The sequence below is a fragment of the Pezoporus flaviventris genome, unplaced genomic scaffold, assembly GCF_033815535.1.
Source record: "Pezoporus flaviventris isolate CSIRO_AGI_PZ_B2104156 unplaced genomic scaffold, CSIRO_AGI_Pfla_v1 ptg000007l, whole genome shotgun sequence".
NCBI classification, from domain to species: Eukaryota; Metazoa; Chordata; class Aves; order Psittaciformes; family Psittacidae; genus Pezoporus; species Pezoporus flaviventris.
In genome coordinates this window covers 34,874,225-34,889,023 of record NW_026892555.1, presented here as the reverse complement: position 1 = coordinate 34,889,023, position 14,799 = coordinate 34,874,225, and the positions used below count along the sequence as shown (strand labels likewise).

Genomic DNA, 14,799 nt, shown 5'->3' with positions numbered 1-14,799 from the left:
GTGCCATGAAAGCAAAGGAAAGTTGCACCAGCTCTGTTGGTTTGGACATGGGATGGGAGTCGGAGAGGCAGCAAGATGGACTGGCTGACATGTATGGCAGTTGTAAAAACACAAACTGAATGAAATGCAACAGAAGAAGTGTAGATACACTGTTTTGTGAGATAAGTTTGCAGATGGCTGGCAGGATAGGCAGCAGTTAAATATGCAGTATTTATTAATGAGAGAAAATGTTTTTACATTGGTTTAGTACTTGCTACACTGAGTGCATGACACTTTCCTGGTGCCCTGCCTCATGCGCTGGCCAAAGTAAAGGAATGACCGTGCACCCCCAGTAGCCGTGTTTAACGGGGCAGAGTCCTCCAACAGCGGTGCTGGAGGCTGTGCTTGTGCAGCCGCTGGGTTTCGGGAGCCGTTCTCAACCGCGGCGCTGCTCTTCAGGGCCCCGGTGGCGGCGCCTCAAGAGGCTGGAGTGGGGAGAGAGCGCGGGCGCCTTTCCCGCCTGGGCCGCGCGGGGCCGTTGCCTCACGGCTGCCCTCAGCTGAGGGCGTGAGGGAGCGGCACCAGCCGGAGGCTGTGGAGCCCCTCGGTACCAGCTCGTAAGCGGCGCAGCTGGCCTCTGCCGCGGGTACAGCGGCGCCCTGAGGGGGAAGGCGCCACAGCCGTCTCCCCGCTGTGGTGTGAAGAGCCCGGTCGGTCTCTGTACCCACTGCTGCCGACACAGCAGTGCTGAAGAGGGCGGCATATGAACCTGTAGAGCACTTGGGAAGCAGCGCCAGTGAGGTTTATGGAAGGGAGGGCAGGTGGGTGACAGGAGCTGGAAGCCAGGAGGCGGTCCTGGGTATCGCTGGCTGTGGGGGGCACCGATGAACACCATCACCCCCGTACTGGGACTGGTCAGACTTTCTGAAGCTTAGGTGATGACAGTATTTAGTGTACGATGACCTGGGCCACAGTTTAGTCCTTCCTAGTCGTGTTTGGTGTCCCTTCTAGCCTGGGGAACACAGGGAGGGGAGGTATAGTGAATCTGTGTGTTTCTATAACCCCTTCTTGATAACCATTTTGAGGGATGAATCACTAATCCACGTAGGAGTAGACCTAAAGAAACTGTGTGTGTATGTAAATCTCTACTATAAACTATCTTCCAACTTGTGTTTAAAATGTGATGCTTTGGGCACTAAACACATCTACCCGGCCACAGTGTACAACTGTCAGTCAATGGTTTGCACTGCTGCACTGGTGTTGCACTAGTATTCAGTTACTCATCTCTGATGTTGATCTGTTTGTCTTCCCAAAGCCAGTTCTGTGAACTACAGGAGATCTTTCATATGCTATGAGCTTTGACTCCTCATCAGCCCAATAATTTTGTGTCTTACCCTCTACTAGGAAGCTAAATCTATTTTTGAAGATTGAAGTGGCATTTTTATATTGGTCATCAACAGAGAGGACAAAGGACGCTTTGTGGAAGAAAATCTGTAAGACAGTAAAAGAGATACATATATACAAAATGCTGTATTTTGGCCTTAGTAATCCTCCCTCTAAATTCAGCAAAGTAGTGCTTTGTGGCACGAGATTCTGCTTTAAAAAGAAAATAATTATGCAGCAGTACACAATGAAAGCAGCACTGAAGAGCACAGCCTCCAATCGAAAACTGTGTTGTTAAAGCTTTGTCTGTGGGAGTTGGGACTGATCTTCTGTGTACATGGTTGGAAATAAGTGTGTGCAAGATCAGCACCTTAAGTGGGTAATATAGGAGGTAACAGCAGAGTAGGAAAGTCAGATTTAAAAAGGGGAGAATATGTCCAGTTTTGCACTTCTAGCAGCCAAGACAGACTTCTTAGGTAAGGGAAGTGTTTAAGTCCTACTTTTGATAGGCTGATTATACCTATAAAATATAGAGGGGAAGTTAAGTTAAATTGAAGCTTTCATTTCATGGGTTAGGGAATTGAGCAGTGAAGTAAACCACTGAGAAAAGAAAACACCAGAGCATTCTCCAAGAATTTACTTTGGGAATGTAGTATGCTTCAGCCATTGGAAAGAACTTTCCACTGAATTTTAAAAATCCTTAGAGAATTGCATAGTCTGAAAAAGAGACTTATTTGTATGGCTTTGTTCATATTTCCCTTTATTGTTATCATAGCTTGGACAGCTCTAACATTATTTCTTCACAGTTTATTCCAACATTTTGATAAATAGCACAAAGGTCTTTCGTGGAAGATGCATCGTGAAATACAGAAGATGAGGGAAGTTGCCCTTGTTTACCTGGACAGAAGTGGTGGCCTTCAGAAATTCATGCAGGATTGCAAAAAATACAGTGGTATTACTCAACAGATATAGTCTGTTAAATTAATACATAATGTTACATAAGTCTTCTGTTGTTTTTTATTTGAGATACTTTTTGCTCCTACAGACTCAAAACAAAGTTATGCTGTTTATCGTTTCATTATTTCAATAAACCCTTCTGATATTGCTGAATTAGATGCAACTCTTGGAAACTATATTCTTCATAATCCCATACAAGCTGCACAGATTTTTCAGTCAGTAAGTACAGACTGATAGACAAGAGTAGACAAAAGTACATCTTCTACATTTTAACTAGATTTTCCTTTCTAAAATGACATGATTTGTCAATCACAGGTGTGCTTCATAGCTATTAAGACATTATCAATAATTGAACAACTGCAGACAGAGGCCCAGGTGAGGCTGCAGTTTTCCTCCATTTAGATTTTAAATCTTTCAAGCATGGTGAAGTATTAACTAGTATTATTTTTACATTAACTTTTCATTTAGCATTTTTCCCTTGGATTGTAGTATTAGTTGTAATTAAAAATAGCTGGAAATCTCACCCAACCCTATTGCAAGAATTTAGAGATAATTAATATGAAACCTCATACATTTCTGATTTTTCTAATTGCCATATATCACACTGTATGCTTGTTCATGGAAGTAAAGTGGGTTTAAAACAAATATTTTGATGGTATTAATGTGATTGTCTCTCTTGTTAGATCAGTATATTGCTGAAACCAACCCATTTGCCACCTTTACCAAGTTATGTTCTGAATCTTGCTCCATTTCCCTTTAATTACACATCTCAAAGATTTTATATGTCTGAAGGAATAGCGATTGCAATGGGAATTGTAACGAAATATACACAAGGAGCAAGATTTCTTTGTACTGAGGAAACCTGCCAATTTTCTAAAGGTAATAAAAAAAAAAATGGTACTATTTCAGAAGCTTTATAATAATTTTGATAATTTAAGAGCTAAAACCCCAGCATGACAAAGGCATTTTTCTATGCAGTCTTATTATGCATATATTTTTGTAACGAGCACAGTATGATTTCTGTTAATTGAAAGCAGTGGACCCTGCCAGTGGTTGCTCAGCATTATTAAATGTTTTGGAAGCACAGCAATGCCAGCAATCCATTTTCCTAATGATGAAGATAATTTATTAAATTATATTGGCATACATATTTTCTCATATAAACTGAAAGAAAAAAGCTAATCTAGCAGAATACTTTTTTCCCTTGGAAACTGTGTTTCTTTCTGTGTGTATTTGTACACTGTAGAACAGTATCCTTAAGTGACTGGCAAAAACTGCTAGTGTAGAACAAGTTTGTTTTAATAAGTAGCTCACTTCAGTGGAACAACTTCTTTCAGTAATATTACTGAACTGCCTCCATCGTTGCAGGATTAGGCCTTAAGGACTTTTAAGGCTGTTTTGCTTCTTCCTGTAACATAGACCATGAATAATAAAAGAAAAGCCAAATCCCGAAGTTAGGAGACTGCAGAATAAATCATAGTGATGCCTTTATGAGGGCACGTACCTTTCGTAATGAATATCCGTTTTTCCATGGCATTTCCAGGCGAGGCAGAGGCGGCAGTGGCTTCCGTCCCACCCCTCAGAAAGCCGCCCCAGGCTGTTCTGCTTGCGAATGTGCCGTAGGAGCTACTGCCATCTTGTGTCCAGCCTGCAATAAACGATAATTTTAGTGGAGGCATAGTACATGAACGTATGCTCATCCAAAGAAACACATGATACTTTTGGCATTTCAGTGTCCAGTATTTTAACCATAGAATCATCACATGGTTTGGGTTGGAATGGACTTTAAAGATCATCTGGTTCCAAACCCCCTGCCATGGGGGTATACCACACATAGCCCCGTTCACCCTGGCCTTCAACACTTATAGAGACAGGGTATCATGTCTATACAGAATGAGAAATTTGAAAGCTATGTCCTCATTTTAAATGTTCCATAAATTTCTTTTTAGGGTTTAGGTACATAAGAGTGCATCTGCCTGGAGCTACAGAATCTGCCACAGTGAGAAATGATTTTGTGTGTGGTTTGTGTTCTTCACCACTGCAGGAAGACATGAAATTTAGAGTACTTGGTGGTAGGACCTATGTAGTTTTATCTGTATTACTTTCCTACTTCTGTTAGACAGTAAGTAAGCAAAATGGTGAAATGGTAAAAACTTGAAAATCATAGAACCATAAAATAAACCATTTAATAAAAATAATAATACTAAAAGCCATAGTGTTTTCTAGATAACTAACCTTTTCTTTGCCTTTGTTTTGAAAGATAAGCAAATAGTTGAAATGATTGATGCAAAAGTTCTGAACGCTTTAAAAGGATATTCCAATGATAAATCACATTTCAGGATTCAGACCTTCACAGTTTTCTTGAGAGGTAAGCTGAATTTTGGAGTTTTGTCAAAAATGGTTTAGAATTGAAAGGTAACAATCTGTTTCATTTGCTTCATAGGCCCATTTCTCTGGACAAAATGGTGATAATCATAACTTCTATTGCAGTTATTTAATAAGATTAGGAGGAAAAAATGCATTAGTGTAGATGACTAAACAGTATACACAGGTGATTGAAGAGTGCACATGGCAAAACTGTTGTGTTCACTTCTATCTAAATAAAATCCCCCAGCCAGCTTTGCAGTATCACATCCTAACTGCAGCTTGTTTTTTCCTCCTTGTTACTTCCTTTGGTCACACTGATTTTTACTAACTTCATGCATTTTTAACATCCTTCCCCAATCTAGCTGTGTTTCACATTCCATCAGGATTTTGGCTTCTACTACCACCACCTTGCACTGCAAACATTAAATGGTTTCCAGTGTGAATATCCAACTAAAATCACAACTCCTCAACATAATTCCATTAATTTTCTTAAAAAAGCAAAATACCCACCATTCAAAAAGTCTGTGGAATTATATAGTTAATTTATTGAAAGCTAAGTAGGAAAAAACTAATAATAAAATTATGAAAATAATAAGAACACCAGTGGATGAGATACCGTGAGTTCTGCATGCATTAAATTTCCACTGGCTTCAGTGATCAATAAGGTCAGACCAGGTCTCACAGCTGAGATTCAGGCATAGTTGGATATAGCTTTCCTTTCCCAGAAATAAATGATTTTTTTTAATTTTTTTTTTAAGAAACACAGAAATATAAATCTTCCCAAAGGCATTTGTGTGTCATTCTGAAATTCTCTGTTTTTTGGGGTCTTTTTCTCTCACATCATGTAGGACAGTAACTGGTACCAGTGTGACCACAAGTTTCAGAGTAGGAATTCATACTTGCAAACAACTATGCATTTTCTTTTCAATGCAAAGCTAAATGCATCATCCGTTTTATCAGGAGTCTGCTTTTCCTCACCCCTTGTGCCTTCCTTACCTATTACACTGATCAATTATAATTGTATGCTTCATTCTATTCTAGTCCATTATGGTAAACCAGGCAGCCAACTGTTATTTTCTGCAATTAAAGCGTAAAATAGAACCATTCAGAATGTCAGTTTCTGACCATGTCTTTTTAACTAACTGGTTTATACCTCACACATCTGCAGGTTTCTCCCTTCCCCTTCCATTTTTTTGTTTCTAGATGAACTGGCCAATAAAATGAAAATAGGAAACCACTACAAGATTATAGGAATTCCAGCTTGTGTACAAAATGGCTTACAAGCTACAGCATGTATAGAAATCAATAGCATACAGCTCTGTAAACAAAGTGGTAAGAAAAGTTCCATTAAAAATCTTCTAGAACAAAATCTTGAGAACTGGTGGAGTTTTCTGTTATCTGGAGGTCCAGGTTATGAAACCACTCTGGGACTTTTCTTCTTACTGTCTGCAATGCATGCTTTCTGTTCCTTGAGAACATCTTCCTTTGCCCACTTTCCACACATTGGGAAACTACATCATTATTTACTGCCGTCTTTCCAACTTCTCTTTCCAACTTTTCCTATCCATTGAAAACTATTTTGAAATCATACATTAGATAAACCTGATATTTCAGTTTGTTATTCCTTTCTTAGCCTGTCAGTTTTAGCAGATCATGTCTGCTAGCTTTTAGTAGTAAAATTAATGGTGTCAGATGTTTACATTCTAAATCTGTTCTTAATACATAATGTCAGTTTTGCATCAAGACTAAACTGGTGATTTGTTCTGATATATCTGCACAGTTGTCTTATTAAGCATTTGTTAACCTGTACTTTGTTTTCATTAGGGCCTTCCTTTGTCAGTGACAATTTTAAGTATCTGCTGTCACTGACTGCAAGTTCATGCTGGAGGTTTACTGCCATCCTTGCCAATATCTTTGCTTCTGAAGTTGTTCCACCAGGCACTTACAATACGCTCAAACTGGCAATATTGCTCAGTCTAGTACAGACGTGTGAAAAAGAAAATGCAGATTACCTGGATCTGTTGATTGTGACAACTGACACATTAGTAATTGATAGGTAAAGAGATTGCTTATTTTTCACATAGGTTAGAATGAAAAAATGAGTATTTTTTAAAATAATAGTAAGTGCACACAGAGCTTGCAAGTTCCCACCCAGCCTTTTTCATTTATCCCAGATGGTCAGGATTACTAATGCCATACCCTTCTAGACTGAGGGAAAAGTTTCTTTAGAAGAGGAACAGGAATTAACAATATAGGGTTAAATTATGAGACTTCTTTGACTTCTTAGGAATTACTTCTATTGCAAACCACGATTTGCCTCATATTAAATCCATAGGGAATACAGTCCTGCTGGGAGCTGTTGCAGAGGCGGCTTGGCCTCCTAAGTTTGTGTACTTCGGACACAAAGTTACTTCAAACATTTAAGTTTTGACACTGGTTTTATGTTTAAGTTTTACGTTGGGTTTGTTGTTGCTTCTAAGTGAGTCTTAATATATGTAAATTGATTGCTTGGCTTCATGAGCAAAGATTTTGGGAAGGGCTTTAACCACGCTTACTAAAAGCACGATGACCAAGGGCATGTGGGCTATCCAAATCTGGTTGGAAAAAAAGGATGCTTAGGCAATCAGGAAGTGTCCAACCACAACTGTCAACTCCTGAGCTAACTCGAGCTACCCATGCGCTGGTCCACCCACATGCAACGTTGGATCTGCAGCTTCCCATGCACCTTGTCACCTACTGTTTAGACCCTTGCCCGTCCATACAGACAAGTGAGAGTAAACCCTTCCAGCCTGCACAGTGGATTTTTTTAGGTGAAGCGCAGCTTGCGCAGAACTGGCCCCACCCTTTAAACCTGAGGTTTAACTGCCACAGCCTAGTTAGCTAGGACGGTGACAGCAAATATGTAAATACTATTATAAAGTGTTGTTAGATTTTGAAAACTGAACAATAATTTTACAAATTGTTGTTTAATCTTTTAGGCTTCTGAATTACAGCCTCTGTCTTCTGCCTCGTGGCATACGACACCCACCTTACAGTGACATTTTCCCTTCTGTGTCCAAAGACAAACACGGAACTGGAAGCGCTAGTATTCAAGCTTGCAGTGCTGTGCTGGCCAAGGGTGGTATCTGCTACATAGGAGACCTGGCTTCATATAAAAAGGATAAACTTGAACTTCTACAGTCAGGTAATCTCATGCCTAATGAGGGGACAGAACAAAACAAACATGCAAATTTATGGCTAGGTTTGTCTCCCAGTTTATGGCCCTCAAATGCTGTGAAAAGCTTTAAGCTGGTTTTAGTAAGTCTGTGTAAAAAAAATAAAAAAATATACAGGACAAAAAAGCCCAGGTCCCGTAAGCTTACATTTGCTACACAGGCAGAGATCACTCCATTGATTGTGACAATTCAGTAAATACATAATTGTGACTGGTTTCAGACGGGGATTGGGGGGGGGAGTTAGGATTTAAACTGATGTATTTTTTCTCATCCTAGTGCTAGAGAGCAGAACAACAACAGTCTTCATTCCTGGGAAGAAGTATGGAGAAGAGGCTGACCAGCAAGTTACTATTTCACTTCAGACCAACTTTTGGTCTTATGTGGATTCTTCCTCAAAGAAACATATACAAAAGGACAACTTTTTAATTGGACAGATGGTAAAGCACGTACTTTGTTATGACTAACTGTACTACAGCAGCCATGTGTTTGCTTTGTTTCATGAGTTGAAATAACCATATTCAAATTTGTATTTCCCAAAAAGTCACATCTTCAGGGACTTCAGCTCATCATGCTAAACTGAAGTAGCTGTTTTCTTTCTCTGGGTCTTCCCTCCAGGACATGAGTTTGATTCCACCTAACCTTGTAGATGGATTTGGACTTTTGATACACAATGAGTTTCCTTCATGCCAACAATCTTCACCTCTGGTACACCATACCTTGAAAAAAGCCATTCATCCTGAAGCCATGCTGTACAAAGTCTCCCAGCAGTTCAGAATGCAGGATTACGAGGAGGTAACAAATACTACCCAGTAATTTAAAAGTGCATTATACTTGGGAATATCATACTGTTTCTGGGATTGGAAGGTTCTCTCCACATTCAGACTGCTAACACTCATTTTCTACCCTTCCCCACCCAACATTCCCACCAGTACTAACAGGATCATTGATAACATTAGCTTGAGTTCCTTAAAAGGACCAGCATAATAAATTCCATTTGATCTTGTTTCTGAAAAACATCCTGGGTTAACACTGACATAAGAACTGATCTCCAGTACCTACTTGTGACAGGAATAGTTTACAATTAGTAGTAAAAGTTAGTATTCCATTCTAAATAAACTGTCAATGCCTCTAGAATAATTAACAGACGAATCTGTTTACCATCTGAGATGCATTCCTTATACACAGCTGAATGGTGACAGCTGTCTTTAAAAAAATATTTCTAGAATACATTGCCTAAACTACACTACTATGCCACTGGCATGTTAAAAGGCATAAAAAAAAAGGTAAATTCTTCATTTTCCAGTTAAATATTAAAATGTATACCCCCTCTCCAGTTTATTTTGTTTGCTAAGAATCTTCATGTTGAACTGAGTCCAGAAGCAGAAAGCCTCATTCAGGGCTACTATCTTACAAGTCGCAGAGTGAGAAGAGATTCTACTCATGGATCAACACTATCAGCATCTGCACTAAAAATTCTGTATGTCCTACTTTTCATAATATAGGAAACACACCTACATTTCAAATAGAAATTGTGCTGAACTACTCAGGAGCTTGCTAAGTAAAAATCTAGACAGGACTCAAAAGTTTTGAAAAGTTCAAGCATAAAGAATCTCACCATTTATAAATGCCATTTATTTTATATATTGATGTTGGAGGAAAAAAAAACAGTTTAAAGAACTTTGCCAGACAAAACCCATGATTTAAGAAACAATTTTCTATATTAAAGATACCTAGAAAAATGGGATTTTTAGTTATTACAGCTTGCTGTTATGAAAACAAAGGTATTAACAGTATATAATATGCCAACTTCCACTGCTTTCAGAGCATGAGAAAATTATGCCTAGTGACACACACCTTGTCAGTGACAAGTAACTCCACAGTATCTGGGGGAGTTACACAGCCAAAATACAAGAAAAACCCACTTAACTTTTGAGGTGTGGAAGTGCTTGAAGCAGCACAATACATACTACATTCATGTACACAGTATTTATCTCTGATATGCTTGTATTAATCTCTCAGGATTTCACTGTCTAAGGCTCATGCTAAACTAAGTTTAAGAAAGAAAGTACTTGAGGAAGATGCGCTGATTGCCATCTTGTTCCTTGAATCATCTCTGACCCTAAAACACGGTAACTAATGCAACTCAAGTCTTTAGTCTTGGTACAGAGTTTTCAAATTTTGTCAGTTTGAAAAAAGTTTGTATCATCGATTGTAGTAATAGCTCATTTCAAATCAAAGTCCAGAACTTGCACTGAAGACTCTGCCACACAGTCAGTGCTGTCCTTTATGCTGGCAGATTTCCCTCCTTGGGGAAACAGAAGACAAGGGTTGGGGGGTTTTGTTGTTTTATCTAGCATTAGTCACAAATCTGACACTGAGACAAGGATTACTATGTAACACTCCATAACACAATCTTCTATGTTACCATTTAAGTAATCCGTGTCACAGCTTTTTTTCCCCTTCAAATGGAAGGTCTGGCAAAAGTTTATCACATCTTTTAGCACAATTCTTTCTTCTTTGCTTAGGCAAGTCTGCATTATGCATAGCACCAAATCCTCTGTTTCCATTTGACCTCAATGATGAAAACTCCCTGCAACAGAGAGACAGTCACCTCATACAGTGTCACCATCAACTGCTTAAGTTCATTGGTGCATATGGCCCAGGAATTCACGTTAACACTAATGAAGAGTGAAAACTCCATTGTGCAAGTGAAGCCTGAATCTTTAGGCTTCCGAGACTGCAGATAGAAACACACAACTAGTGAGTTTTTAGTGTTTTTGTCAGACGGTTCAGTGCTGGTTTGCTAAGGAATAAAGCATGGTTGACAAGATTTAATTACAAACTTTGTGACAGTGTTGTTTGAGAGGCAGGAGTTACATCTTCATCCTGAGAGGCCACAGCTACAGAATAAAGCCAGAACCTGACTTCCTGGTTTCCACTGTTCATCCACAGCTAAGTGAGGAGTAAAGCAGGACTTTTAATAAGACTACAGCTAAGAATTAAACCAAGAGTTTAGAATCTGTCTCCAAAAAGTTTCTCTTGTTGCTTCTTTTAAAATATACCACCCAATGAGGGGTGGTAGGTTCCCAGCATAAGCCAACTGTCTTAAATTACTCATGCTCTGTAAATTGTAAAATGTATAAAAGCATCACCATGCTGCTTGATGTTCTGTGTCTTAGTTTCACATTTACAGCACCATATTAGCACAGGATGCCCAGTGTGCTCCTGCAGTCTAAAAAAACCTCAGTATTTCCACATTACTGTGTAGAGACTGCAGGGGAGAATAGAACCCTACAGGAAAGTGAAACAAAAAAGCTATCAGACAACCTGGTGGGTAGGCAGCTCAATGAGATCAACTCTTATCTCACTGCAAAACACACTGTAAAGAATGGTGTGGTAGAATATGAGGTGTTCAAGACACCACAAGGTTTTACAACCATGGACTCTCCTGAATTCCATCTTCCTGACAAGGATAAGGTAATAGAAAGAACACTGACCAAGTTTTACATACAAAATGGCCCTGGTTAAACAAAAGGCAGCAGAAAAATTGTACAGGCTTTCTGTCAGCTCTTGACAAGCTGAAAACCAAAGGTTTGCTTGGTGTGACTCCTACCCAGGGTGTCCAGCAGGATGTACCCCTCACATCACCTCAACAAAAAATCAGTCACTGAAAACAGATACCCAAGATTTTACTCATACACAGGCTGCCAAAACCACTCTGATTTAGACAATCTTTCCTGCAGGTTTTAACACTTGATTTATTCAATTTTGTTCTGTTTGGTACATTCAAATACTCTTCAAGTGCCCACAGGACCATTTCCCTTTCTAGAGTTTCACCTGAACATAATTTGAGGATTGTTCACAGAACAGCTGCTCCCTTTCCTTCCTGTTGAATCAAGCCATATTTCCGAGGAACAGGAAGGGCCAGGAAAGCATTTCCAAGCTCATTAGGACTCCAAATTTCAGGCTGCTGTGTTCAAGCTAAGGACAGACACAACAGAAAAAAAGGAATTTCAAAATTAGTGTTCTGTGCCCTTAACTGATCTTACACAAAGAGGCTAACTGCACTGGCATTATCAGAGTCAAAGATACACATCAGAAAAAATTCAGATGGGTAAACGGCAAAGATTTCATCATTATGCCAGCAAAAGTTCTCCTAAAATAAACTTAATACACCACCCTTATAAATCACTATTTTTGCAAAGCTGTATTAAGGAAGGTACATCCTCAGAAAAGGGTTTTCTCTAACAGCACAGCTTTTTATTATAGAATCATGAAACGGTTTTTGACTTAAAGATCATCCAGTTCCACCCCCCCTGCCACAGGCAGGGACATCTTCCACTGGACAAGGTTGCTCAGTACCCTATCCAATGTGACTTTATCCTCACCTCTCCCCAGTTTCTTCTGGGCTGTTTCAAACAATAAATTAGAAGACAAGCAGCAGTACCACAACTGAAGGTCAATAAAGTCAGTCAGTAGTCCAGATGTGTCCCTAACCGGCAACACTTCCTGCCGATGGAAGCCTACACAGCTCCAGGCAGCAGCAAGTGTGGTCACTACAGGCCTTCATCAGTACCACTTACCAGTTACTTAACTAGCTTTGTAAAAAACGCAACTTACCACCTTAAATACCCATTCTTCTAGAGGTGGATGGAGTCTGCTGTTGCCTGTATGTGCATACGCAGGTTTTGGAGACAGTGGAGGTCATGTGATGTCACAGCACCTTTAAAATGATGAATAAAATCAGAACTGGTGGTAGCAAATAAAACTGGGAAAACCCTCCAAATTAGCTGGCACCTCAGATACAACACTGCTCATCACACATTTCAGCTGGGTAAACGGCAAAGAGTGATCATCATAATGCCAGCAAACAGGTTCCTGCCTGTTGTAAGGCTGCTGTCATGTTCCCAAGGTATCAAACACAAGGGGATTTGTTTGTCTCAAGAGACTCACTTCTATAAACTGAAGGAGAGCCTTGTTTGTAACTGTTAAGCACAGAATGGTTTCAGTAGAGATAGGAGCAAGAGAAAAAAGCTCTTTCAGTACAAAAATACAGATCCCTCCCTGTTAATTCAAGCCCCAGGTGCCAAGTATCTTTCCAGAGGTGAAGTTTAGTGCTGCAGCCACCTTTCCCTTCAGGATATATTCCAATAGACTGACACAGCTAAGTGCCAGTAAAGGTAGTGACTTGAACACACTGTTCTTCAATCTCTCAGTTCTCCACAGCAGAAGCCTTGTTTCCCACCCCAGTTAAAAACTAGATTCTCTGATACTATTACAAACCTCTCCCTTACAATTCCTTCACAGTTCTTGGGTTACATCTGATTTGGACCACGTCTGGGAGGTTTTACAGCTGGCATAACAGCTTCTGTTATTGAGTTTCAACCTCTTAACACTACATGTAAGCATATTTCTCCCTGTTCCACCTGTAAGAGAATTTACAAGCCAAAAAGCATCTTCAGAACTCTAGATTTCAGAAGGCTTTCCTCAACATTTTTAGGTATAGGAAGAAATAATTACTTCTGTAGCTCCAGAATTCATGTGACATCTTTCTGCTTGCAAGGCAACAGCATAGCAGGGTCCAGACTGAGGATTCCCAAAGCCAGTAACAAACTCATAACTTCACTTGCTGCCTGAAACAGTGAAAAGAAATCAGTGACATTTCATTTAGAGAACTCCACTGCTGAGCCAGTAGCCAAAAGCATTGACATTTCCTTGGGGAAAGTAAGCGAGTCAAACAAACAGCTACCTCACTGCTGCCTTTGTCCTTACCTGGGGATAACAACTACTGACAGCACCAGCTGAGCTGCTGGTTAGACAAGATTCACCTAAAGAGCTCCCGCGTCAAGAATGACTGATTGCAGGAATGCTACACTGATCCTGAAGAACAGCCATCCCTGGGGAGAGGAGCACCCCAGCAGGGTACAGCCTTTAACCCCAGCTCACCCACCACTACTGACCCATTTCCCTATTGGTTGAGTTAGGGTCAGCACTCACACGATGATTCTGGCAGGAAAGCATGGCCACAGTGACCACTGAGCCCCTGGGGTCATGCTCCCGCTCCCTGAGAGGCCACAACTACAGGGCAGTCAGGGTCACCACACACCACTTACCAAATTCCCAAAAGGAGAAAAGAGGCCATTTATCTTCAGAATTAGGACATGCATCTGCCGATGAAAATGATTTATCAGCAAAACCGAGTCTCTCTGGATGTCTGATCTGTCATTCCTTTGACGACTCGATGAGTCAAGAGACAAAGCGACCACCGCAGCTCGCTGGCAACAGAGCAGCGCACACTTCCAAGGTCCCTTTTACTCTCACAACACACACACGTCCCTTTGTGGCCAACGGGCGTCAACCTGTACTCCACAACTCCAGCATCCAGACTCAGCCTGTTGTTAGTACACAGCCACTACGCTTGGCAGCCGAAAGAGTTACAACAGGGTGATAACTGCTCACCTTTAAGTGATGTCTTTCGCCGTTAAGGGAAAGGTGCCAGCAACCCGCCCCTTCAGCTCCTGAGGTTGTATGGTTTTGCACTGCCAGAATTGAACTTACAACCGCAGCCTGGTTTGGGTTGGAAGAGACCTTAAAGATCATTCAGTTCCAACCCCGCGGAAGCTGAACAGCAGAGAACAGTTCTAATTCCTCTGAAAAAAAGCGCGAAACGGCTCTGCTGCTTGGACGAGCATATGCTCTTGCCGGAGGAGCTGCCTCGGGGAGGCAGCGGCTACGCCCCTGAGGCCGGGTCCACCACTCCCTCGGCCGCTGCCGGAGGGCCCGCACAGCCGCCCGGTGGCCCAAGTTACGGCTTCGGTGAGGGCGGCTGCGCCACGGACGGAGCCGCGCACAAGTCACAGAGCTACCGTACATCGTCCCCGCCGCCGGACCGATCGGC

At 40.9% G+C, this 14,799-nt stretch overlaps 1 protein-coding gene and 1 long non-coding RNA gene across 8 annotated transcripts; one reads left to right on the top strand and one right to left on the bottom strand.

Annotated features, from left to right (window-relative positions):
- The first annotated feature begins 2,174 nt into the window (after positions 1-2,174).
- Positions 2,175-10,675, top strand: MCMDC2 (minichromosome maintenance domain containing 2). Of its 4 annotated transcripts, XM_061448349.1 has the most exons (14): positions 2,175-2,314; positions 2,408-2,538; positions 2,635-2,694; positions 3,003-3,198; positions 4,269-4,391; positions 4,580-4,687; positions 5,890-6,018; positions 6,511-6,742; positions 7,665-7,870; positions 8,178-8,338; positions 8,517-8,693; positions 9,236-9,378; positions 9,921-10,030; positions 10,427-10,673. In XM_061448349.1, exons 1-14 carry the CDS (start codon positions 2,215-2,217, stop codon positions 10,591-10,593), a joined length of 2,043 nt encoding a protein of 680 aa, XP_061304333.1. In that variant the 5' UTR covers positions 2,175-2,214; the 3' UTR covers positions 10,594-10,673. The 4 variants fall into 4 exon arrangements, with proteins under 4 accessions (XP_061304333.1, XP_061304335.1, XP_061304334.1 ...); XM_061448351.1 differs by lacking the exon at positions 6,511-6,742 and having other exon boundaries at positions 7,748-7,870; positions 10,427-10,675; XM_061448350.1 differs by lacking the exon at positions 4,580-4,687 and having other exon boundaries at positions 10,427-10,674.
- Positions 2,352-13,662, bottom strand: LOC133266782 (uncharacterized). Of its 4 annotated transcripts, none has more exons than XR_009742509.1 (5): positions 12,522-13,639; positions 11,739-11,882; positions 10,292-10,491; positions 7,715-7,882; positions 2,352-3,967 (listed from the first exon to the last, which is right to left on the bottom strand). It is a non-coding gene; the product is annotated as an uncharacterized LOC133266782 (long non-coding RNA). The 4 variants fall into 4 exon arrangements; XR_009742511.1 differs by having other exon boundaries at positions 10,327-10,491; XR_009742510.1 differs by lacking the exon at positions 7,715-7,882 and having other exon boundaries at positions 12,522-13,630.
- Between the last annotated feature and the right edge of the window lie 1,137 nt (positions 13,663-14,799).